This window comes from Podarcis cretensis, assembly GCF_951804945.1.
Source record: "Podarcis cretensis genome assembly, chromosome: 8".
NCBI lineage: Eukaryota > Metazoa > Chordata > Lepidosauria > Squamata > Lacertidae > Podarcis > Podarcis cretensis.
This window is the reverse complement of record NC_137177.1, coordinates 41,442,906-41,469,365: the sequence shown is the minus strand read 5'-3', so window position 1 is coordinate 41,469,365 and position 26,460 is coordinate 41,442,906. Positions and strand designations below refer to the sequence as shown.

Genomic DNA, 26,460 nt, shown 5'->3' with positions numbered 1-26,460 from the left:
AATTCCTTGGGGGAGGCCATGACTGTTTAAAGTGGTATCATAGTGCTTTAAATGCATGCAGTGAATGTGGCCAAACTCAAGATAAATGAAATCTTTTTATGGCTAATATCAGCTGGTGTTATTCCTTCTCTTTTCTGTACTGCATTTGCAAATAAACAAACAAATGTTGTTGTTTTTCAAATGCCTTAGACATGTCAGTATTTGGATTTGTAGGGGAGAAAAAGGCTGTCAAAAAGGCCACCTACCTAGAGTCATCTAGTCCAACCCCCTGCAATGCAGAAATCTCAACTAGATCATATATGACAGATGACCATCCAACTTCTGCTTAGAAACCTCCAAGGAAGGAGAGCCCACCACTTCTGGTCGGAGTCTGTTCCCACCCCCATTGTATCCTCACAAAAACCCTATGAGGTAGGTTAGGTGAAAGACTTATTATTTATAAATCTGAGGAGGGATGCAAGAAGTTCAAGCCTCATGATAAATGGTTGAGGAAGTTGGGGTGTTCAGCCAGGAGAAGATTGGGAGGTGATGTGATAGACATCTTCAAATATCTGAAGGGCTGCCACCTGAAAGATGGAGCAAGCTTGTTTTCTGCTGCTCCAGAGGGTAGAGCCCAAATCGATGGATTCAAATTATGAGAAAGGATATTCCATGGTTGGTTGAAAGCAATATCCTTCTGGATAACAGCTGCTGGAGTGTCTAGTCAGCCACTGCGACAATAGGATGCTGGACTAGATGGGCCATTGGACCGATTGCTATAGAATCATAGAACTGTAGAGTTGGAAGGGACCCTGAGGATCACCTTGTCTAACCCCCTGCTACGCAGGAATATGCAGCTGCCCCATATGGGCATCGAACCTGCAACCTTGGTGTTACCAGCACCATGCTCAAACCGACTGAGCTACCCAGCCAGCAGGATTGTCTAATGTTCTTATGCCTTTGGTTCCCCTGGATGAAGGGGTGTGTGTGTGTGTGTGTGTGTGTGTGTGTCCCTTTGCCCTCCCCCAATAAAATATCTGAGGAGGCTCCCCCCCAGGTTGATGGGCATTGCCATTCAAAAAGTGTGGATGCACCACATCATGTGATCATTTTATTCAAGTTGGCACCCCTGTGTGGGTGTGAACTAGCATCCTACACAAAGATAAGGCGTGCCCCCATTGCTCCGCCCACTTGGGCCTCTTCCCCGCCCACACCTGGCAAGTGGCCCCAAAATGGTTTCCCAGGAGGGAATGTGGCCCTCCGACTCAACAAGCCTCCCCATCCCTGATCTCTAAGCTCCGCACAGCCCTCCCCACTTCGGCTGCACTACTGCAGCGCCGTGAACTGGGAGGGAGGGGAGGGAGAGAGGCTCTTTGGCGGCGGCGGCGGCGGCGGCGGCGGCGGCAGCAGCAGCAGCAGCAGCAGCAGCCGCATCTCGAAGCGGCTCCTCGGCCCGTTCTCTCGCTCGCTCGGCCCGCTCTCCTCCTCCTCGCCGAGCTTCCTCTCGGCCGGGCGGGCGCATGCGCGGGCTTCGCGGCCGACGTCAGCCAGCCCAGCCTCGCCTGTGCAAGGGAAGGCAGCTTCGGCGCGGCTCAGCCTTGGCGCACTCGCCCGCCCTCCCCGCTCCCTCCCTCCTCCTCGCCTGGCTGCTGCTGCTGCCGCGAGCTCGCGTCGCCCCTTTCTGCATTTCTTGCCATTAGGATCGGCTGAGCGATGCGATCGCTCGCAGCCATCGCCGCCGCCGCCCATTAGAGACCCCCAGGTTCGGGGGAGGGAGGAGAGGAAGACTCGCCAGGAGGAAGGAAGCGCCTCGCCCCGAGAGCCGTCCAGGCAGCAGCCCAGCGACGAAGGCAGGCATCCCGCCGGCGACACAGCCGCCCAGAGGGGAAAGGGCTCGGCTCTCGCTCCGACGCCAGCAGCAGCAGCAGCCCCAGCGCGCTTGCCACCCGCCCGCCCGCCCGCCCGCTGCCGCGTCCCCCAAGAGGCCGCCCAGCTCCAGACCAGGCAAGGGGCGCCCAGAGCCCATCGCGCCCTGCTCCTTCTCCCATCGCAAGAGATCTCCCTCGTCTCCTTCCAGCGCACCACCACCCCCCCCCCCAGCAGCGCCTGCCAGCCCCCGGAAGGCTCGGCTCTCATTTGGATGCATTGATTTGCTGGGGCTACGGAGACGCAGAGCCGGGAAGGAAGAAGGAGAAGAGCGAGGGGGCAGCCAGCCAGAAAGAGAGAGAGAGAATCTGTATTATATTCCCCCTGGTGCTTCATTTTAATTTATTTTTGACATCTAAGCAAAGATCTACATCCCCATCCCTCTTCTTCCTATCTTGCTTTTCTGCTGCGTTGGTGGTTGTGTTTTAATTTTTGTTTGCCCTCCCGTTTTTCCTCCTTGGAGTGTCTGATAAAAAGGGGGGTTGGGGGGACCGAGAGAAGTGTCCGCCAGCCCGGGAGAACACATTTCCCGGCCACCATGGGATGTACACTGAGCGCCGAAGAAAGAGCCGCCTTGGAGAGGAGCAAGGCGATCGAGAAGAACCTCAAGGAGGACGGCATCAGCGCGGCCAAAGATGTGAAGCTGCTCTTGCTAGGTAAGCGGGCTCGAGCCCAGCTGCGCCCCCTCCCTCCCTCTCTCCACACCCAGGTAGGATTCTGACACAGCCAGACCCCCCCACCCCACCCCCAGGTCCACCACTCCCGTGTGTCTGCCCCTATGCCGGCCACCTTCCTATTTAGACTGGCATTTCAGCTCTGCTTGCCACATTTGTTGGGCAGAGCCATCGCTTTCCCCCCTCCCTCGAAACAAACAAACACACACACACACACTTATTTCCCATTCTCGCCCCACCTGCCTGCCTTGTCAACTCTAGAGCACAAATACGATCTTCTCCCTCCTGCCCCTTCCAGTTAAAAGGGCGGCGCGCGGGGGGGGGGGGTCGGACACCCATTCCCTTCCACCAACTAGGTGTGATTTATTTTCCATCCTTCATCTTCTGCCCCACCTATTGTACAACTATGCTCCATCTCTCCCCTCCGCTATCTCCCTCCCTCTCCCCATCTCTTACACACACACACACGTACACTGGCAGGCCCTTTCCTTTTAGGCATGATTTTGCTGAGCCTCATTGCATCATGTGCAAAAAAAAGTAAAATAAAAAATCCATTGTATTGCCCAAATGGAAACCTTCGATAGCCCACCCAACAGGTATGATTCTGTGCCACCTCCCCATTCTTCTGCATTGAAAACTACCCTACCATTATCCCTTTTGCACGGAAACCTCAACTGCACAAACATGATCTCTCCTCTTCGCCCCCCCCCCCGGCCGTGGCAACCATTAGTGCAGCTGCTCCTTCCTATGTAATCTCCTTGATCTCCTTATATTATCACCCTCGCCAGATCTTGCCTTTATCGGGGTTTTATTTTTGGCTTTTTGTCCTAACAGGGGCTGGGGAATCCGGGAAAAGCACCATCGTGAAGCAGATGAAGTAAGTCCCCCTTTGAGGATTTTACATCATCACAGCAGTCTTATTTAGCGTGTGTGTGTGTTGTGCCTATCCCAATGATTTTAGCATGTTGCATTCAAAAGGGAGTGGGGGAGAGAAACCCAGGCACCACCCCCGATTTCTTGTTGTGGGAATTGGCAAGGCGGGGTGGGCTTAGGTGGGGGGGGAGAGAGAGACCAACGGGGAGGGAAAAGGCGAACAGGTCTTTTTGGTTGTATGAATGGGCGTCCGCCATGTTTGAAGTGGGAAGCTCTGCTTGGGGATTGCTTCTTCCTGGCTGCCTTGGAGGGGCCCTCTTGCGGGGAGGCCAACATCTGGAGCAGGGACTGAGAAGGCTAGGAAGGCGGATGGGCAAGGGGGGGGCATCCAGCCCCACCCCGCCCCACCCTCTCTCCTTTTTATGCTAAGCAGGGAAGCTCCAGGTGTCCGCTGTTCTATAGCTTTGGTGCTGAAGTGTGGTTGCTCTGCTGCTCTCCCTCCTTCGCCACCCCAAAGAAAGGAGGAGGGAGCAGGGAGGGGCCGGCTGGGTCCTGGGAAGGATGTGCATGGCCGAGATCGTCCAACCAGGCGCAGCCATTAAACATCACACTGTCAATGAAGCTTAATGTCGGGATCTTATCTCCTTCCCTGAGCTCCCTCCTGATCTCCCCCCTCATTTGATCTCCGGACATGGGCTGCTTAGGCAGGATCGCCTATCTCTGCTTCATTTCTCTCTTTCTATCGGGTGGTGGAAATCTGCTCATTAGGCAGATTTAAAGCAAGCCTCGCTGACGCTTATCATCCTCTCCCCCCCCCCCTTCTTCTCCTTTCTAGATCTGAGCCTCTAAAACACCCACCCCACCATTTAATTAATTATGGCAGAATTTGGCTTGCAACTGCAAATTAAGCTGGGATATGGGAGGGAATAAATCAGCAGCCAGCTAACGAAGGATGCAGCTCCGTCCTCTCTCGTTTTACGCACGACACCCAAACCCTGCTTAATTTCGTCCCCAACACCTTAACGGGGCGCCATAGGAGCTATTCCGGTCAACTTCCTTCTCTGCTCCGCAGCGGCCGATTCTGCTTAGCGATCTATGATATTGATTTGAAAATCGCATGAGGTGTGTGTGTGTGTGTGTGTGTGTGCCAGGAAGAAAGGTTGTGTTTGGGCAGCTGGCTGGGCACAGGTGTTCTGTGGCCCCATCGCGCCCCCAGGCCGAGCGAGTGAGGGTGCCCGTGCAACGAACAAGTCGCTGCATCTAGTTGCATCTTGCTTCGGGAGGTGGACGAATGGTGTTCCTTTGGGAAGGAGGACATCGGTTGGGGAGTGGGGAGTATGGACGATGGGATAGAGTGTTCCCATTTTAGAGAACGAGAAGAAGCCAAAAGGTGGTCGTGGGGAAGGAATCCCAGCATTGCATTGCAATGCAATGCTTTGGGTTCCCAGTTGCCGTTTGCAAGGCGTTTGCCTTGCAAGAAAAGGAGAGCGAGGTTTGCTGTTGCTGACTGCAAGAGCCTTCCCCGCCCTTTAGGCGGCTTGCGTGTTGCTAAGCGAGAGAGAGGGAGAAACGCACACTCGTTTGCAAAGCTGCGCGCTTCCTCTCTCTCTCTCTCTTTCTCTCTCTCATACATACACACCCCTACAGCGTGTTCCCCCACCCCTTGGCTCTATTATCTCTTCGCTTGTGCCCGAGGTGGCAGGTAAAGGCTTCAGGCTGTGCAAGTGGTGGACAGCGCCCAGAAGAGACTCGAATAGGCTCTTGGGAGATCGGCAAGACTCGGCTTGTCTCGGCTATTGTCGGGCGCAGCGCTTGTCTTGTCTTCGGAAGCGTTCGGTTAAAAAAAAAAAATTGCGTCGGCCAGGTTCGGCCCAGTTCGGATACTGGATTACCATGATTTGAACACATGTATAATTTGCATTTAACTGTGATTCTTCTGACTGGAATTGCAGTCCGGTCCTCCTCCTGACTAGAAATCTTTGCTCTGAAAGATCCTGGCCTAGACTAGAGGATAAAGCTGCTTCTAACAGTATATATTCTGAGCTGCCCTTAGTGCTGGGGAAGGAATTTAAAACCCTGGCAATTTGAACGTTGCCATTATGAACAGTTTTTACAATGCCTTTCCTTCCTTATGCATGCAGCTGGCAGGAAGCCCCATTGAATTAAAGGCATCTTACATCTGTGCAATGGATTGTGCTCCACAACACAAATAATTCATAGTTCAAATACATTATTTTATATCCGTTTATCCTCCCAACATCCCTGTGAGGTGGATCACTTTTATCTTCATTTTGCGGACAGAGGTCTGAGAGATGCCTAGTGGGTGAGCTCATGTCTGGTCAGGGACTTTTGTGTCTGTGGTAGAATCCAAATCAGAACCCAACCTTCTCATGGGATTAATGAGGGTGGGTAGATGTCTTTGAACTTCCAGTGTTTTAGGTAAACAGCCAGACATCAGCAGTGGCTGTGCGAATAAAGAATTGCTAAGCATGGGCGGAGGCCATCAGCTCCAGCCATCATGGCCAATGGTCTGGGATTATGGGAGTTGCAGTCCAGCAATACATGGAGAGCCACATGTATTGTAAGGTTTGTGTGGTGGGAAACAGGTGAGTTGGATGCAGCACTCAAAGGCAGCTGAACTGTGGAATCAATGGGACAAATTATTCACGACTTAAGCCAGCCTCCCAGATGCTTGAGCTCTCCAGATGGTTTGAATCATAGAATCGTAGGGTTTGAAAGAGACCACGAGGGTCCTCTAGTCCCCCACCCCACCTCCCTGCAATGAGGAATCCTTTGCCCAACATTGGGCTCAAACCCATAACCCTGAGATTAAGAGTCTCATGCTCTGAGCTATCCTAGTTTGGGGACTTTGTGGGTTGTACTAAAATAAAATTTAAAGTAAAAGTCAGCACTTTGCATAGTTGTAGTGATGGCCACCGACATGGGTGACTTTAAAGGAGGATTAGACAAATTCATGGAAGGAGAAGGTGGAGGCAGAACACACAATGGTTGTGTTCTTCCTCCACTGTTGGAGGTGGTATACTTCTGAATACCAGATGCTGGGAATCACTGCTTCTGGCCACTTTGAGAACAGAGTGCTGGACTAGATGGGCCTTTTGCCTGATCCACCAGGCTTTTATGTTCTAAAAAAAGAAAAGGAAGAAATCTGGGATTATCATGCATTTATTTATTGGTATTTGATCTTCTCACATTCCACCCCAGCCTTCAAAAACCGGGTGCCCTCCAGATGCAACTCTCAGCAGCCCTGCTGCCTGGGTCGGATAATAATTGCAGTCTAATAATAATAATAATATTAATAATAATAATAATTTATTTGTACCCTGCCCATCTGGCTGGACCTCCCCAGCCACTCAAGGTGGCTTCCAACAAATATCAAAAATACATTAAATGTCACACATTAAAAACTTCCTTCAGATGTCTTCTAAATGTCAGGTAGTTGTTTATCTCTTTGACATCTGATTAGTCCAAACATCTGGCGGGCACAAGTTTGGGGATGGCTGACTTTAATCATTAAGGAACTTCTTCCACTGATTTCAGTGGAACTAATTTAGCCCGCCTGCCAAGAGTGCGGTCTGCTACTGAGCTACAGACCTTCCTTTTTTTATTTCTATACACCCACTTTCTTTAAAACAAAAAGAAGGAGGAGGCACTGCATAGTCTGTATGTCATTGCCATTGTTATTATGAGGTATAAAAAAGCAACTTTTATTATTATTAAGATCTTTATAATGCTTTTCATTTATGGAAGAGTTCACACCATAATAAAGCACAACAGAATGCAGTACAAATGGATAATTGGTAAAATACTGCAGGAACCAAGACCATGTCCTGAGCTGTACAAGGCAGCTTCCTAAATTTATTCCTGTTGGAAGATTTGGAGTCTTGCTTGTTTTTGTCATTTGTTATTTTGGGCCCCCACCTGGTCCCATGGATCTGTTGATTATTTGGAGTTGATGTCTTAGAGGAAGGGAAGGCATTTGCACTTATTATCCTTTCAGGAATTCTAGAGAACCAGCATTCTTTAAATGTGCCTTAATATATGGAATGGCCTATCACTTAATTCAAACAGTAGGAGTGGAGAAGGGAAACATTTCAGCTGAATTCCAGGGAGATGGTTTATCTCTCGCACACACACTCAAACTCAAACACACACATATATTGCTGGTAGAAATGCACAGATTGCATCTAATAGACATAATTTGTTATATAAGGCAAGATCAGCTTAAAAGGAATTGGTTGCAGAACAAGAATGGATTAACCAATTTGACAGTGTCACCTTCCATGTGGTTAGGTATCTTTCTGTAGGATTCTTGCTGCCAAGATGGGGAATAGATAGTTGGAAGTTCTCGTTCTAGAATTTTGTCTGTGATACCTACTTTCTGCAAAAAGTAGACAAAGCAGTTAACCTGTATCACTTCACTGTGCAAGTCTGGAAGAGGGGGTTCACGTTGCCCCTCCATGCCACATTCATTGCCTCTATGTTAGAAACTAACTTCTAACTTCATTTTCTCCCTGACACGGGTTGCTGGTTTTGTTTTGTTTTTAAATGGAGGAGTGTTCAATTACATAAGCCCCACCTGCTAGCTAAAGTGGTACTGGCCACAACCTGGCAACATCATCTGTTGTGTGGCCTAGTTCACACCTTGTGGGGTTGTAGCCAACTAAGTTTGACTTTGATAGAACCACAGAATTTAAGAAACATGGCTAACTTCAGTCCATTAATTTTTGGATCTTTGTTTCTTTTCAGTATACCTCAATATGTGTGCATCTAGATCTAGATCAGCCTTCCCTAACCTGGTGCCCTCAAGATGTTTTGAACTCCAACTCTTAGTAGTTCCAGACAGCCAGTTTAAGGATGATGGGTGCTGTAGTCTAGATCACCTTTCTGGTTAGGGAAGGTTCATCAAGACCAGGGTTTCCCAAACTCGGGTCTCTAGCTGTTTTTGGACTACAACTCCCATCATCCCTAGCTAGCAGGAGCAGTGGTCAGGGATGATGGGAATTGTAGTCCAAAAACAGCTGGAGACCCAAGTTTGGGAAACCCTGGTCAAGATAAATTCTGCAGCTCCTGACCATATACATTTATATCTCACCTTTCATCCAAGCCCCTCCAGATGTTGAGGGACTCCAACTCAGTCCCAGCCAGCAGGGTCAGGGATGATGGGGGTTGAAGCCCAGCAACATCTTGAAGGACAGACATTAGCTCACTCTGGTCTATGTGTCTCTTACCACCCCCATTTCATCCTCCCAGTTGGCCATTGAGAGTTGGTCACTCCTCTAACCAGTCCACCACACCAACTCTTAAATAAGTGGACGGTCAAACAGGGGATATGTTTCGCAGTCTTTAGTGACTCATTTTGGCATCTGCCTTTCTCAGTAGCACACAGTTGGGATTTCTCTGTACGCTTGCACGCTCCCTTATATTTTCTCAATGGATTTCATATATCCAGTCAAACAGACTGCTGCAAGCAATAGCAGCGGCAGCTGAGGCTCTGAGGTGGTGTAGCACTGCTACAAATAATACAGCTAGTCTCCTCATTAGTCTGTGCTGTGTTTGCATCAGAAAGTGCATTCCTCACAGGCCATTCGCAGAAGCTGAAAATAGGTCTTGGGTGTTATCTGCAAGATTACAAAGGCATGTAAAGTTATTCTGCATGCATGTTTCCACCATCAGGATTTGTTTGTGGCATTGCTTGGAGAGGCTGTAGATCTCTAAGAGAGCACTACAAGAGCAAAATACTGCTAAAATCAGAGCAGGAGAGAACATAGAATGATAGGCCCTATCTGCACTGTATATTTAAAGCAGTATCATACCATTTTAAACAGCCATGGTTTACTGCCCCTCTCAAAATAATCCTGGGAAGTTTATTATGTCTAGGGTGTTGAGAGTTGTTAAAAGGTAAAGGGACCCCTGACCATTAGGTCCAGTCGTGACTGACTCTGGGGTTGCGGCGCTCATCTCGCTTTATTGGCCGAGGAAGCCGGCCTACAGCTTCCGGGTCATGTGGCCAGCGTGACTAAGCCGCTTCTGGCGAACCAGAGCAGCGCACGTAGGAGACCCCTATTCCCCTCACAGAGCTACAAGCCTCAGAGTGGTATAGCAGTCAATTCCTCTTCTCAGGGAACTCTGGGAAATGTAGCACTGTGAGGGAAATAGGGGTCTCCTACCAGAGTGCCAACTTGAATAAAATGATGTGGGGCCCCAGGTAAGCCACACCCTGCATAGTTGATAATATGACACATTGCACACACAACGTGCCCATCAACTGGGGACAGGGCTGGCCCCCTCAAATGTTTTATGTGGGGGCAAATCCCCCTTGGCCCCTAGGAGTTGGCTCCTATGGTCTTCTAAAAACACTCAGTACCCTTAACAGACTGCAGTCCCCATGGTTCTTTGCAGGAAGTTATGGGTGGCGCTGTGGGTTAAACTACAGAGTCTAGGGCTTGCCAATCAGAAGGTCAGCGGTTCGAATCCCTGTGACGGGGTGAGCTCCCATTGCTCGGTCCCTGCTCCTGCCAACCTAGCAGTTCGAAAGCACATCAAAGTGCAAGTAGATAAATAGGTACCACTCCAGCGGGAAGGTAAATGGTATTTCCATGCGCTGCTCTGGTTCGCTGGCTCCCTCAGCCAATAAAGCAAGATGAGCGCTGCAACCCCAGAGTTGTTCGCGACTGGACCTAATGGTCAGGGGTCCCTTTACCTTTACCTTTATGGTTGTTTTAAATGGTGTGACTTCGCTTTAGAGATATAGGGCAGATGGGACCGTAGAGTTGGAAGGGCCTGTAAGCTCATCTAGTCAAACCCCTTGTTCATGCAGGGAACTCAGTACTGCAGTGTCGCTGATAGGTGTCCATGTAGCAGCTGCTGAGAGACCTCTAACCAAGGTGAGCTGTCTGTTCCATCATGTTATTAGGGACTACAACTCCCATTAATCCTTGCTTGAACAGTCATTGGGCAGGGATGATGGGAATTATAGTCCAAAACATATGGAGGGTATCAGATTGGTTAAAGGTTAGACAGACTAATGAACTAATTTGGGATATAAGGCACCTTTCTTTTTTCCATTCTCTATCACTTTTAAAGAAGGGACTCGTTTATTCATTTATTTTGCCATACATGGCAGCTAAACTGCTGGTTTAGCTGTTCTGCTGCATTTTGTACATTTATATATGCATTTAATTTATATCCCATCCCACTTCCCAAGGGGGCCCACACATGCCCCCTTGAGACATGTCTGGATGGCAATTGATTGATTGATTGATAATGAAAATTGACCTCAGGAGAAGGCAGAGCCAGGGGATTGTCTACTAAAACCTTATATAAGCCACTTAATCTTTAATGCCCTTTACTTTATGATGCTGCTGAAAATGAATTGTGGATCACATAGCTCTACATTCACACTGAGGTGAGCAAATAAACTGATGTAAATATACATATATATTTACATGCTTTGGGGGGCAAAACCCCTCTCAAGGCAGCTGGATAAAACCAGTAATAACCATTAAAACAACAGCCAGTTTTTTTTAAAAAAGAGTTCAGTCACAATGGCTAAATGGTCAGGGACAATATGCACAGGAATGCAGGTTTCTGGGGACCATGAGTGAGAACTTTGAGAACAGGACGGTGGACAAGACAGACCTTTGGCCTGGTTCAGCAGGGCTGCTCTTATGCAATAGTAAGAGACAACATTAATTCCATCAGTCCAATAAGCACATCTCAAGAGGAAAATAGACGGGACTTCAGAGCCTTTCAAAAGACTGGTAACGCCAGGGCATGCTAGACCCGGGATGATAAGGCATTCCAGAGACAAAGGGTCACTGCAAAGAAAGGCCTCTCTCTCTCTCTTTGCCAATTTTTAAAAAATGATTTTCAATTTTTTACAAATTGGTCACTAATTAAAACAAATTGAAACAAATTTAACATAGGAAAGCCTTTCTCTAATGCTCTAGCAATTCCCCCCCCCCCACTTGAACATTGCTTTTTAAAGCCTTGACAAGTGTCAACCGCTGCTCCCAGCCCAGTGCGATTGAGGGGAAATGAGGTGGTGTTGCGGGAGTGGAATGGAGCAGGGGTTTGCACAAATAAATGGCAAGCATAAGACTTTTCTCATCTCCTTCAATGTATTGATCAATTGCCTCCAATGGACACTGACAGTGCAAAGTGCATTCTTCCACTGTGCTGGAAAGCTGTTCCTAAAGGAAGTGTCTTGATATTGCGAATTGGGCTGTTGGAACGGGAAGAGTGTATGTGAGGGAGAAAAGCTGGGAGTTGTTGTTGTTGATGATGATAAATAATCTGGTGGAAGGAAAAGAACTGCTTCTGTTGAATATGCTGTCTAAGGCCATCTGAAGAAGGAACTTGTTTCTAGGCCCTCGTTCACGCCATACATCATACTGCTTTAAACAGTCAGGGCTGCCCTAAAGAATTCTGGGAACAGCAGTCTGTTAAAGTTGCTGAGAGTTGTTAGGAGACTTCTAGTCCCCTTCCATAGCTACAATAGTTTCAGAATCAACCCCTCTTCTTGGGGAACTTTGGGATTTGTAGTTCTGTGAGAGGAATAGGGGTCTCTGGTCAAGAGCCTGCACCTTTAGCAAACTACGATTTCCAGAATTCTTTGGGGGAAGCCACAACTGTTTAAAATGGGGTTTCCCAAACTTGGGTTCCCAGCTGTTTTTGGACTACTCTTCCCATCATCCCTGACCTCTGCTCCTGCTAGCTAGGGATGATGGGAGTTGTAGTCCAAAACAGCTGGAAACCCAAGTTTGGGAAACCCTGGTTTAAAATGTGCTTTAATGTATGGTGTGAAAGTGGCCTATGTGTCTTGGGAGGGGGATGCAAGGAACTGTAGCTCTTCTCAATATGTGAACAGCAGAGGCTGCAAGTGCTCGGTGATGAGGGCAGATCAATCCACTTAAGAATACTATACCATGGAATCACTGACTGTTTAGGAATACTATGCTACAGACCCATACCTCTCCAAAACAGAGGAATTGCATTATTCAGTGTTGTTGTTTTTCTAAAAAAAATGTTTGGGGTACTCTCCTTTTGACTCAAGAAAAGCACCATTTTATAGTTCAAATTTGGGGAAATAAATACAGTAAATGGAGAAAAGTACAAAGGTTCACAAAATGTTTAGGGGTATGCGTACCCCTGTGTAGCCCCAGAAAAAAAGCACTGGCATTACCCGAAAACATGGCAGAAGAGACTCTAAAATGTTTCTTTTTAAAAGTAGCGAGGGGGAGTTGGTGGGTAGTTACCTCTGTTCTTAAATCTCATATTGGAATGTCCAGCTTCATAGTGTGGAAGGATTTGTAATGCTTTTTACCATTGCTATTGGAAGGATATATTGTATTGTAGATTGATTAATTAATTTTAATTCATTTGAAATATAAGCAGTCCTTGGATGATTTTGTTTTGAAAGGCAACAACTCAAATAAATAAAGAGGGGATAAATAGGGGAGTTAATATGCTGGGAATTTTAATGGTCCAGGTATATCTTGAGTTTGCGGCAAGGACCCCACTCTCCATCAAGGTCATCATCCTGATGCTGCAACCCAGCATGAGATGCAACTAGAAATGGAGGAGAATTTTAATTCAGTTTGCAACTGTAGGCAAACTTATCTGAGATACGAGTTCTTTCTAAATATGTATTCATGGCTCGGGGAGGTCTTGTGTGCCTTAGGAAGACTTGGAGTGCAATTGTGTTTATTTTTTGCTTGCCACACTTGCAACTTCATACACCATGGCTAGCCAGCTTTACAGCATTTTCCTCTGAATGCTGCAGTCCTATACACATGTCCCTGGGGTTAAGTCTCTTTATCTTCAGTTGGGGCTGCTTCTGAATAGACATTAATAGTTGGCAAACTATTATGCAGTCATAAAGCTGCATGTTCTTCTGCAGTTGTGCTGAAACCACCAAATGCTCCTCCTAGACATATTTGGCTGGTGCATTGTTGATACCAGTTAGGTGCTAGGCAAAGACTGCCCTGTCCTCTCATTCCTTTAATGACATCTTAAGTCAGTGTGTTTTCTTTTCACAAGTTGCTTTCAGCTGCGCTATTAATCTGCTGCTTCTATTTTTGTAGTTTTTAATGGAGGTATTTGATTATGTATTTTATTGCATAATAAAATATATTTGTTAGCAGTGCTGAGGCTTCTTTAAGTGAAAGGCAGCGTATACTGTTAAATATATAATATATTCCTTAGAACTGTTTGAAACTGTTTTAAGAAATTTGGGTTGCAGAAAAGAACTGCATGCACTTGGAAGCAAGTTTTCCTCACGTTTTGGAAGTTTTTTGTGTTTTTAGTTTGTGGGAAACATGTGTAAGTATAAACAACACATAAATCCAGAAACTGAGGTCATGAGGTATAGCTGAATTTCTGCACAAAAGGCTTGGGCTCAATCTTGTCTGAAAATCATTCTTGGGCACTCTTACATGGAAGCGCTTTCCCTGTCTATAGAAGTGGAAAGAATAATGGATGTTGCTTTTGTTGTTTTACTGAGAAGCCAATGGCATTCTGTACATTTGTAATCGGACACTTTCCTCAATATATGCTATATAAGTCTTTTTGTGATGATAACAGCAAAGTTAAAAATGGCAGCCCTAACAGGTTCCAGTTGCCACCACACAGAATTCTGGGTCTTCTGAAGCTTAGTGCAACTGACTTAGTGTGCGAATCGGCTGATTGGTGGGGTTTGCAATGCCTGGTACATGGGATTAGCTGATCCACAGGTCCCAAAAACCCCATTTTGGGTCAGCCACATTCTTATCTGCCCCACATCTGATGCCCAATATGACACCAGGTGTGGGGCAAGTGTTTATGGTGTGGCTGAAATGGCCTGTGGTCCAGACAGGCTCCTTCTCTTATAGATAATACCCTGCACACCACTTTGATGTACACCCTGTGAAGAGGCCTATAAATTTGTTTGATAAGTAAAAAAAAGGTAAAGGACCCCTGACAGTTAAGTCCAGTCACGAATGACTCTGGGGTTGCGGCACTCATCTCGCTTTACTGGCCGAGTGAGCTGATGTTTGTCCGCAGACAGTTTTTCCAGGTCATGTGGCCAGCATGACTAAGCCGCTTCTGGCGAAACCAGAGCAGCACATGGAAACACCGTTTACCTTCCCTCCGGAGTGGTACCTATTTATCTGCTTGCACTTTGACGTGCTTTCGAACTGCTGGGTTGGCAGGAGCTGGGACTGAGCAACGGGAACTCACCCCATCACATGGATTCGAACCACCGACCTTCTGATGGGCAAGCCCTAGGCTCAGTGTTTTAGACCACAGCGCCACCTTGAGCTAGGTAGATCAATGGTCATACTCGGTGTAATACAGCTTCCTATGATCCCATGTAATTGGCAGAGGACAGGTTACAATGCTTACCCCTCTGTTAAGATATATGAATCCACGCTGATAAATATGTTGAGCAATGTTTGTGCGTCAGGATCTGTGCAAAACTTCTGGGCAGAGGAAGCTGCAGCAGTGGAAGGTGATCGTTCCGAAAAGTCATATTGCATTTTATTGCTGCCGTGTTCTGATTGATTACTGGACCTGACTTGAGAAATCCTTCTTCTCTAATGAGAATCTTTTGACTTAACAAAGCAGAAGTCTTCTGGGTGCATATCCTTGTTTCTCCGTAATTTAGCTAGGGGGTGAATTTATAGCCTCCTGTTTTACAGCTCAGCAGAAAAACCCAAAGTGCTGTATCAACTTGGTGATTTTCAAGGTGGTTGCTGCATGGCCAGTTTTTAAATGGGAATCCTGATTCTGCTAAGTGTCTGCATTTATAATGTATTTGGATTGAAATGGGAAGTCAAGTTGATGATCCTTGAAAATGTCTTCTGCCTGGGGAATGCACGTTTCAGAAAGGAGGGCATGTCACCCGTTGCCTTCATTTTAAACCAGAGGGTGGTGGACTTTCTGCCTTGGGGTACCATTTCCACTGTCGTTCACTTGCTGTGGGGGAACCTCTTTGGCTGAATTCACAAAGCAGTTTATTTCATTTAGCCACAATTCCCTTGGCTGCTAATTTTAAATAATGATATCTGAGCTTTTACACAATGCAACATCCGCTTCTGGAAATTTAGCAGAATTTAGCATATGTGCGATCTGGAAAATCACAGGAGTCAAGTGACAGAATTTGGGGCAGTATACTGGCATATGGTTCTTTCCTCCTGTTTTCATGGGGAAATCATGGGGAAATCAAAGCACACATGTGTGGATAAGGTGACGCAGGAGCGATGTTGTCCAGTGGTGCTCATATCATGCCACAGGCCCGCATGAATGAAATTCAGCATAATATGTTGGTATAGTATTCAAACAGCCACAGTTCCATACCAAAACAGGTACAGTGGTACCTCAGGTTAAGTACTTAATTCGTTCCAGAGGTCTGTTCTTAACCTGAAACTGTTCTTAACCTGAAGCACCACTTTAGCTAATGGGGTCTCCTCCTCCTGCTGCTGCTGCTGCGCTGCTGGAGCACGATTTCTGTTCTCATCCTGAAGCAAAGTTCTTAAGCTGAAGCACTATTTCTGGGTTGGCGGAGTCTGTAACCTGAAGTGTATGTAACCTGAAGTGTATGTAACCTGAGGTACCACTGTACTGCAGTGTGAAAGGAACATTAGAAAGTGGGACACAAACACTAGCCTTATAATCAGGAAAATGAACACAGTATTTCCCAGGTCTGAATGCATGGCATAGTGAAAACCTTGCTTTTGAGAGTTGTGAACAGCAAGTGTTGAAGAGGCAGCTAATCAGAATTACGGAGCATTTAATGAGGCTGAGGAGAGGCCAAGGGGGGACATTTGCCTGGATGTGAAGAGCGATAAGGGGAAACCCACACCTTCCTTCACTTCCTCTGTAGGTGAGGACAGCAGAGTTACTCGTGTGTGTGCTTGGTTACCTTGCAGGCGAGAGAAAGAGAACAGCACAAAACGTTTCCTTAGTTACCCCGGAGGCACGTCAGCCGCTCATTGATATTTATCAGATAGAGTTTATTAGATGCAAGAACAAATGGCTTGTTGTACAGGGATTAGCTGGAAGATCCAGACATCCATTTATTCCTTACCCAAGCAGCCATGGACATATTGTTTATTGTTTAGGGGGCAGGAGTGGGTTTTGATCCAATGAAAAGGGAGGCGATTGGCCCGGTTTTCACGAAGGATAGGAGAGTTGCCGTGCTGAATCGGTCCATCTGGCATGGCACCCAGTTCCTCTGCAGCTGGGAACCAGAAGCTTTCAGGAAATTTGCAAGCAGGGTGCGATGGTTGTAGAATGCCCTCTTCTGCACCACCTCATTTCTAGTGAAGAAAGGAAATCAGTCTCTCAGAAGGGTCGCCATTAGCACATCATCACAAGCAGTTGCAAGAGCTCTACCTGCAGCTCAGTGGCAGGGCATCCAGTTTGTGAACAGAAGGTCCCAAATTCAATCCCAAGCATCCCCAGGTAGGCCTGGGAGAGAACCCTGCCGGAAGTCCCAGAGAGCAGCTGTCAGTCAATGTAAAGACAATACATGGACCAGTGGGGTCTTTTTCTGTATGCAGCTCTCTCTGCACCTGTGTAATTCCCCCCTCCTTTAAAAGGTAAATAACTTACGCTAGCTGCCACAATGCATTCCATAGGTCATCCCTTGTGAAAACAAACATTGTTTATATTAAATTGACTGTGCATCCATTTGTGGGGAGGATACCCAATGTTTGTGCTTTGAAATAGTGGGTATCCCCTGCCATTGTATGTTTTCTTTATACCATTTGTGATTTTATAAATCTCAGAAATTTATTTTCATGATTCCAGTGGTACCTTGGTTCATCCGTTCCAGAAGTCAGTTCCAAAACCAAAGTGTTCCAAAACCAAGGTGCACTTTCCCATAGAAAGTAATGCAAAATGGATTAATCCCTTCCAGACTTTTAAAAACAACCCCTAAAACAGCAATGAATTTTACTATCTAACGAGACCATTGATCCATAAAATGAAAGCAATTATCAATGTACAGTACTATAAAATAAATAAGTCAGCATTGTGGATGATAAAAATTAAAATTATTTTTTTTTCTTACCTGCACTGATGAAAGTCATTGTTTGGATGGGGGGCTTTTATCCATTTCCGCAGTCACACAATCAATCAATCAATCAATCAATCAGTAGCTGAACTAGGTTCCACACAGTCACAAAAACAAATTAACCGAAAAAGCCTCGAAAACAAAAACGCAAAATAAATAGCAAAACCAAAAGCACCAAACCTAATCTATTCTGGAAGTCTGTTTGACTTCTGAAATGCTCAAAAACCAAGGTGCAGCTTCTGATTGGTGCAGGTGCCCTGGAAACAATAGCCAGCAACCGCATCGGACATTCGGCTTCTGAAAAACGTTCGAAAACCGGAACACTTACTTCCGGGTTTTCGGCGTTTGAGATCCAAGGTGTTTGAGTACCAAGGTGTTTGAGAACCAAGGTACCACTGTATTCATTAGTTATTTTATTTCAGCTGTTTATATTTATATATGGCGTAATCACCAAAAGTTTCCAAATGGTGTTTATAAAAATTGCAAAAGGCATATGGTGGATAAAATAAATGGCAAAAATGGCAAACATCCTTAAAATGCCTTCTGGAATAAATAGACTCCCTCCCTGTTGAACTACAGGTGCTTGATAAAACCCTGTCCACAGAATCCTCCGCCACATGAGTATCTTCTGTGGTCTGCAGCTGTTCCAAAATGGTGTTGCCATGATTGTGGAAATCACAGCAACATGTTCACATACTACATTTTTTAAAAAATCTTGATCCCTTACCTGTAATCAGTAGCAATCAGATAGGATAAAGCCGATGGCTTGCATGTGTGAATCTGGCCCCAGGAGTTACTATCATAGTTTCAGAAGACAGGAAGGAAAAGATATTAATCTGATAGGAAAGACCCACTGAATAATTAATGCCTGGTACCATGGCTGTCTTTCATTCAAGTACAAAAATACCCTCCTCCTCAGCCTCTTGGGTTTTATCAGATGCAGGAGCTGACAGCATTCTTTATTATGATGACTTGTCTGAAATGGATCAGGAACATTGTAACAGAGTCAAGATAGGAAAGGTGAATTCTTAAACGTTTGCCCTGAAAACAACTGTGGGTTGCATTTGGCTAAGTCATACTCAAAGCAGCCATTGAATAACTTAACACCATTGAGTTCAGTAGGTCTACTCTTGAGTATGGCTAAGCTGGATAAGTCCACTGTGGGCCCAGGAACTTGAAATGATTGTCCTTATTAAGGTTGGTAGTGGGATCTCTGAAGATCTGATGAGTGAGATCTCAAATTGACATCTCACCTGGACCATAACTAATTCAAAACTGTTCTCTCAAGCAAAATTTTGTTCAATGTTAATTATTTCCTTCTGAGTTTTGATTTTGTGTATTTTGCAATTCTTCAGCATTTTAGTACTCCTTTCTCAATAAACAGATTTTAGTGTGCGGTTTTGAATAATGTAATGTGCAAGCATTTTTTCCTGATATAATGGATTTCTGTATACTCTCGCTAATATAGTCATTTTTATGCAGACGTTCCCCTAATATATGCATTTATGCAAACATTCTTTGGTTGGAAAACTGTGTAGCAAATTTCAGGTAAGTGCAAATTTTAAAGCATGGCTGTGTTTCTGTTTTTACACGGTTTTGAAAAGTGTGATAGATTTGCCTTGAAATGTGAACCAAATTGAATTTCTCTATCCTTAGTCTGTAGTAGAGTCACATTTTTCTGTACAAGGTAACTAGTCCTCCACATTTTGTTGCAAGGGAGGTTTTTGTTACAAAGGGAGGAAAAAACCTTCCCAAGCATCAGTCTTCAAGCCTCATGGAGCAATCGCTGGTGTGGTTGAGTTGCTTGGTGGTTTTCTAAATGTAGAAGATGCTCAAGAAATCTTAATGTCTGCAGCTGGTGCTCGCTAGAAACATCTGAATGATGCATGGATGAACGGAGAAGGAAGGAAGGGAAAGGCCTGGGAGGAAAATCACTTATGGAGATATGGAAGAAAATTCAATTAAACAGAAGGCGCAGAAAAATCCAAGGCAGCAATGACTCCCTGCCCAAGGCTACCAGTGACTATGGAAAGAACGGAGAGCAGCCACGAGTCTAGTGAGGAAACAACAAGGGAAGAAAGGAAGGAAAGAAAGATGTTGTTTCTGGAACAAGAAAGGCAGTGGAATTCAATGCACACAAATGATGGTGGGACTAACCACTGAGGCATGCAATAAAATGTTCCATCACCACAATCCCAAACAGGAGTGCTCCTTTTCAGGTTTTCAGCCAGTCAGCCATGCCTTCCTCCCTGATACCATAAACTGCAGGGAACTGAAGCAGGACTTTACAAACACATACTAGGGATAGAGGAGAAATTCAATTTAGTTCTCATTTAAAAGTGAACCTACCTAATTTGGACATTCAAGAGGAGGAAAATATTCAAACTGAAACAGCCATCCTTTGACATTCACATTCCTCTGAAATTTGTGGTGCTGTGTAACCTTTACAAAAATGCATATATTCATTTTTTTTATATAAAAAAAACACCAAACCACACATACAAAATGCATTATATTACAGGAAATTGCTTTGCAAAAAATGTGGCAGGTTAGGCAAAATTGCACACAAAAATGCATATATTAGGAGAAATTTGCATCAATACCAAATGAATTTTCATAAGGACTTATTAGAAGAAAATCTGCAGACTTATATGCAAATGTGGGAAACTGAACTTAAGACTGAGGGAAAACTGAAATAGACAGATTTGCCTCCCCCCCTTCTATATTTCTTTTTCAGCTGACACCTAACATCCCATGGCAACTGTGTCTGCTCAGTGCTCACTGGATTTGGGGGAGAGCCATCCTATATAGTTCACCTCTAGCTCAGGGATGATGGCAACTCAAGCATGATAGTGAGGAGTGATGCTGATAGATAAAAAGCGACAAAGCAGGACAGTTATTGATATATATCTCAGTTAGATAATAAAGCACTGGTTCATTTAATTTTGTTTTAAATTACCCATGCCACTTTGCAGTTCCATAAGATAGCTGTGAGCAAGTGACTCCTTTGTGTGCTGAAGCAGACTTGGTACCCAACTGTGGCTGGCACGAAGCTTCTCTATGTGATAGGACGATGTGACATGTGCTGCCTCTCAGCAGAAAAGGAAGATCACACTCTTGTTTTATTTTTATTTTTTTGGGTGGTGCCCGGTTTGTTGTTCAGATGGAGAAGAATCAACTCCTTCAGTGTTGGTAGATAAATGAAGGATGCGTTTCTGTGTTGATCTCCTCATAAAGAATGTTTTGTTTGCCTTGTTGCCTCTTCTGAGTCCAATAAATCTGATGAGCTCTTTAACATTTTGCTGTTTTACTTTTAAAACTAGGAGAGTCAAAGGGTGACCATTACTCCCTTTCCCACTCCTCTGTCAAAATTTGAGGACAAGAGAGAGTGTAATTTAGGAGGAGCGTATTTACCTAGTTTTCAGACCCCATTCTTCAGCAGCATACGAACATAACGAGAGTCCTGCTGGATCAGGCCAGTGGCTCGCCTGGTCCAGCACCCTGTTCTCACAGTGGCCAACCAGATGCCCATGGGAAGCTCACAAACAAGACCAGAGTACAACAGCACTCTTCCCAACCGTGATTTACCGCTATTGGTATGGAGAGGCCTCCTGCCTCTGACTCTGGAGGTAGCATGTAGACATCCTGCCGAATAGCCATTCATCCTCCATGAATTCATCTAATCCTTTTCTAAAGCCATCCCAAGTTGTTGGCCATCACAACCATGTGCTGTGTTAACTATTGTCTGTCCTGAATTGTTTCCAGCTTCAGCTTCAGTGGATGGTCCTCCTGCAATCTAGTATTATGGCAGAGGGACAAAAGCTCCCCATCCACTTTCTCCACACCATCAGGTGTATTTAAATCTGTAAGTCGCCTTGAGTCCTGTCAGGCAAAAAAGTGGGGTATAAATAAACAAATAAAATCTATTTCAAGGTAATTCACTGATTTTACATCACTGGACATGGGTGCATTTGGGAAAGCAGAAGATACTCCTCGAGAGGTCCAGAGGGTGGCAACATGAGAACGGGCCTTCTCTGCAGTGGCTCCCTATCTGTGAAATGCTCTCTCCAGGGAAGTTCGCCTGGCACCTTCATTATACAGTGGTACCTTGGGTTAGAGATGCTTCAGGTTACAGACTCCACTAACCCAGAAATAGTACCTCGGGTTAAGAACTTTGCTTCAGGATGAGAACAGAAATTGTGTGGCAGCAGCACGGTGGCAGCGGGAGGCCCCGTTAGCTAAAGTGGTACCTCAGGTTAAGAACAGTTTCAGGTTAAGAACGGACCTCTGGAACGAATTAAGTTCTTAACCCGAGGTACCACTGTATTTTGATTTTATTCTGTGAACCGCCCTGAGACCTGCGGGTATAGGGCAGTATATAAATTCAATAAATAAATAAATACTGCACAATGCAGACATTGCATTGTGATGCTCTACAGTGTGGGTAGAAAATAGATCGGAATCTACTGCAGATCTTTTGCTGATTTGCAGTAAGTAATCAAGGGTTTCCGGGTGCCAATTGTTTCAGCACCAGTCACAGCAAAATGACTTTTCACCTAAATTAAGCTGCTGCAAGGGAGGAGTAGGTGTTTGTGTGAAAGGGCCATGAGCTCAGATACTCAGAGACATCCTGCTCTTTAATTGTTACTGTGTGTCTTTTGCAACTGGCTCTGGTTGGTGGAGTCAGTGCAGGACTGTGGCCGATGAGACTTGTACTGTAGTCCAAGATACATGAAGAACACTAGGTTGACAAAGCCCTGCCCTACAAGGTCAGCGGACTCTCTGGGCCTGGGAGATCCTGACTTGTTTTGAAAGTGCCCCTGGGGGAACAGTAAACTGTTCTCTTTGATCTGTAGTCCTAGGAGGTCCTTTCTTTTGCAGAGTGGCTCATCCAAGCCCTGCAGTGCCAGAGAAATCATAAGATGTAAATGCAGCAATCTCTTTGAAGTTATTTTAATGTTGTCTTCTGGTTTGTGAGCCTGTGGCATGTACTGAGATCACATTGAAACCCTTGAGTTTTCCGCTTGCTGTCCCCGCCCCCCGGACCCCACCACACACTATGGAACAATATAAATTTCATAGCCAAAAAAAGGCAGGCTTGCCACAAGGACAGATTGTGTAAACCCACTAAAGCACATGATGAAGCAATGATGACGAGGGCTTTAGTGGACAGGGAGCTTCCTGCAAGTCTGGATCTTCTAGTCAGTGGGCACCACTGAGAGCTTTCCTCCCATTGTGAATAGCAGGCAAGGACAAGATCCCAACTGGGACTGTAGCATGCATGGTTAAGGGGTTAATATCTCCTTTCCCCAACCACAGTCTTGATCCAACTCGAGGCCCACACCCAATTCTGTACTGGGTGTTTGTTTTAAAAAGGAATCAGCCACACAAGGCCGTTACATGACAAACATCTGGTCTACTTTAGCCAAGATACACGCTTTTAACACCCTGTTTTTCCTCCTAGCAAGGATTGCATGGCTCTGGACCTCTGGCCCATCACCATTATACTTTGCTGGCGGTTCCCTTCCATCTGCTGTATTCATTTACTTTACAACTGGCTGCCTTCCCTTGATTTGAAAGCAGAGGGCTTGTTCTTTGGATGAAAGATATACTAGGACAAACACAATTGTCCTGCAATCTATTATTCTGCAAAATTTATCTCAGCAGCTGCAGTGCGTACGAAATGGCAGGCTGTGTGCTATCTGCTGCCTCAGAGCCAAACTAGAGTGATGTCGTGCTCACAGTCAGTAACTGTGTGAATGGTTTTTTAAAGTAAATAGCAGGAAGTGGGAGGTGGGTGGGGGTCAACATCAGGATCCTAGTCGGGGATATGTGCCATTCACCCTGTTTTTAAAAACCAAGTGTTAAAGGTGCCCAGCACAAAAAGCCGAGGACCTCTTTGCCTGTAATTTAGTAGACTTCATCAACTCTGGAGGGACTATTATGCCTGCAAATTTCACCCACTTCTGTCAAAAGAAAGGAGATACATGTGTTCTTTGATTTCTCAATAGTAAATGTAGGGGACAAGGAGAGATCTTTGCTTTTTTCTGAAGCAGACTCTACCTTAGACTCCAGGCTGTATTAGACAGCCTCCAAAGTGCTCTGAACTGAGATGAGCTGCTTCCCAAAGCATCAAATTGGAGTTTGAACCACATCTGGTCTGTGCGTACCCCTAGTAATTGTATTTGTTGCTTTTCATATTTTTCTGAATGTTGTAATAAAGTTCTGAGTTTTAAAAAGTGCCAAAAGGTTTAAAACTGGTTCATTTTAAGTTACAAGTTTACCAAATGTGTATTATAGGGTAAAATGAGTATGAAATGTCTATTTTAGGGTAAAATTCATTTTTAATAAAATGTATTTTAGGGCAAAATGTATTAGATGTTCTTGCAGTTTAAAAAATTCACAAATAGAAGTAGAAATAGAACAGTAGGGACTTACCATCGAACTCATCTGTGATTGACCTTGGACTAGTCACTACCTCTCGGTGTCCCCTGTTTCACAGGGTTAGTATTGGGATAGAATGGAATTGGTGGTACATGTCCCATACACGCTGTCCTTATCTCATTAGAAGAAGGGTGTGATGCACAAAAGTATCAATAAATAAAAACACCACCTTGCCATTTGGGGAGGAGGCAAATCAGCTGTGGGGAACCTTTGGCCCTTCAGAAGTTGCTGAACTATAATTCCCATCACCTCTGACCATTGATCATGCTTGCTGGGGGCTGATGGGAGTTTATTTATGCAGCATCTGGAGAGCCAAATGTTCCTCACACCAGGTCTAAATAGTTATCTCTTTTGGACTTTCCTATCAGATCTTTTTGCAATTTATACATATCATTTTTGTAAATAATAGAAATAGAAATAGAAATAGATTGTTGTTGTTGTTGTTGTTGTGTTGTTATTATTAATAATAAATGGCTTAGAAAGGTATAGGATGTTTTCTGAAGTGAAGCTTGTGGCTTATCAAAGGTTACCAAGACAGTATCAAGGAGAATAGGATGCTTTGATGCATGTTCTATATCATTGGAGTTCTCTGTATCTGGTATGGAATCTGAGCATTTAAAATTTGATCTGATAAGCTTCATGCTATTCAGCTAGTGTACTGAAGTTGCCAAGAAACTGAGCAATGAATTGAGACTTCCCTGCTTTGAATCTCACTTCTGCCATAAACACACTGGGTGGCCATGTGGCCTTTCCGCCTTCTTCCAGCAATTTCATGCTAACCTACCTGGCATGGTTGCAACAAGGCCATGCTTGCCAAGTGCCCTGAACATTCAAAAGAGCTATGTGTGTTCTAAGTGTTGTAGTCTCTTTTTTATTTTGTTACATTTTATAAAGATTTGCATCCTGGCTGTCTAGAAAATATCCAAAAGCTTTCAGATGGATTGAAAGTACGCAGGCTATAATGAAACAGGAAAGATTCTATCAAATAACATCAATTAAAGAAGTCTAAAAACTAAGAATAAAACCCCGTAAAAGCGGAAATCAGACTGTCTCCACTTCCCATTCAAAAGCAAGGAGTGAGTCCAAGGGCTCCCCCATTCAGAGCCTACCTTTAATCTTGGGTACAGGAAATGAAATCACTCTGCCTTGGGCACCTGCCTGTCATATCTCTAGTGGTGGGGGAGTCTAACAACAATAACTATGGAATAGTAATTTACCCCACCCAAACCAACAACTTTCCCCTCCAGAAGGTGGACTACAAATATTCTGGTTGGCAGTTTCAAGTTGACAAAGGAGTTATCCCTTCTCACACTTGTATGAAGCTGCCATCTACTGAGTCAGACCGTCTAACTCAGAAGTTGCTCTTCAGGGTCTCGGGAAGAGTAAATGGTGAGTCTGAGTACTGAACATGGAGCCTTGTGCACTCAAAGGATACCCCCTGCCAGGGAGCTGCAGCCCTTCACCATGAGCTCATAGGTATTGAAATCCCAGGGAGAGCTCTTAAGGATTCTGTGATGCAAGCTAAACAAGGGGCAATGGGGGTGGGTGTCCCTGGAGAATACTCTGCATAAAAGAGTGGACTGCACCAGAGAGATGATAAATGCACATCGTTACCTTACAGCTGCTTTTCCTTTCAGGTAATGGCTTGTAAATTAGATGGTCAAATGGTGGCTGGAGATGATAAATATTACAAGAGGGGAGAATGGATAAATTACTTCAGGAATATTCTCAAGTCAGCATGTTCAAAGCTCTGCCACAAGCATTTACAGTCAGCAGACTGATGTTCTGTCAAGCTGTAGAGCTACCACATGCAGATAATTTGTGGCCCTAGTGGTGGTGAGGCAGGGAGATGAAAATGAAAAGCCTTGCTGCCTCCTACAGCAGAATGATACCACTCAAGGTTCCTTCAGCAGGGCTATGCTAAATGAAACATGGAGCGGCTTCTTTCCATGGCTGACCTTTGTTCCCCCATCAGAAAATGACTCCAGACTTTGAGGCTGGGGTGGATTAGCAGTGGTCTTGGGCTGCCTCATGTACATTATCTTTTAAACCCACTGAGGGGCTGCATTTCTAGCTAAACGTTGATCAGCAGCTCTAAGTTTTGTTTGCCATCTCATGAATTGGAGCTCATCTGATACGACATGACACAGAGTCATCTGCGACTGGACCAAACGGTCAGGGGTCCCTTTACCTTTTACAACATTTACTAGAAATAGCTATAGCTTGCTAAACAGTGGTCACCCCGTGATGGCAAGCACAAGGAGCACCTTGGAGTGAAAATGCTTCTTGGCACAGAGTTTTGGCAGTGTAGTAGTTGACTGGTTCTACCACCCCACCTATCTTGATCTTGCTAATCTGTTTGAATTAGCAGGGATCAGAATGAGAACAAGTTGGCCATTTGATGGACCACTGTGAGAACAGGCTGCTGGACTAGATGGGATATTGGCCTGATCCAGCAGGTGCTTCTGATGTCCTTTACATTCT

The 26,460-nt window shown here is 45.2% G+C and overlaps 1 protein-coding gene across 2 annotated transcripts in view; it reads left to right on the top strand.

Moving 5' to 3' along the window:
- Positions 1-1,571: 1,571 nt before the first annotated feature.
- Positions 1,572-26,460, top strand: part of GNAO1 (G protein subunit alpha o1) — a 167,572-nt gene continuing 142,683 nt past the window's right edge. For both annotated transcript variants that reach the window (XM_079988341.1, XM_079988340.1), the window contains exons 1-2: positions 1,572-2,561; positions 3,414-3,456. In XM_079988341.1, the coding sequence (XP_079844467.1) occupies positions 2,444-2,561; positions 3,414-3,456 (161 nt within the window). In that variant the 5' untranslated portion in view covers positions 1,572-2,443. The remainder of the gene's footprint in view (positions 2,562-3,413; positions 3,457-26,460) is intronic.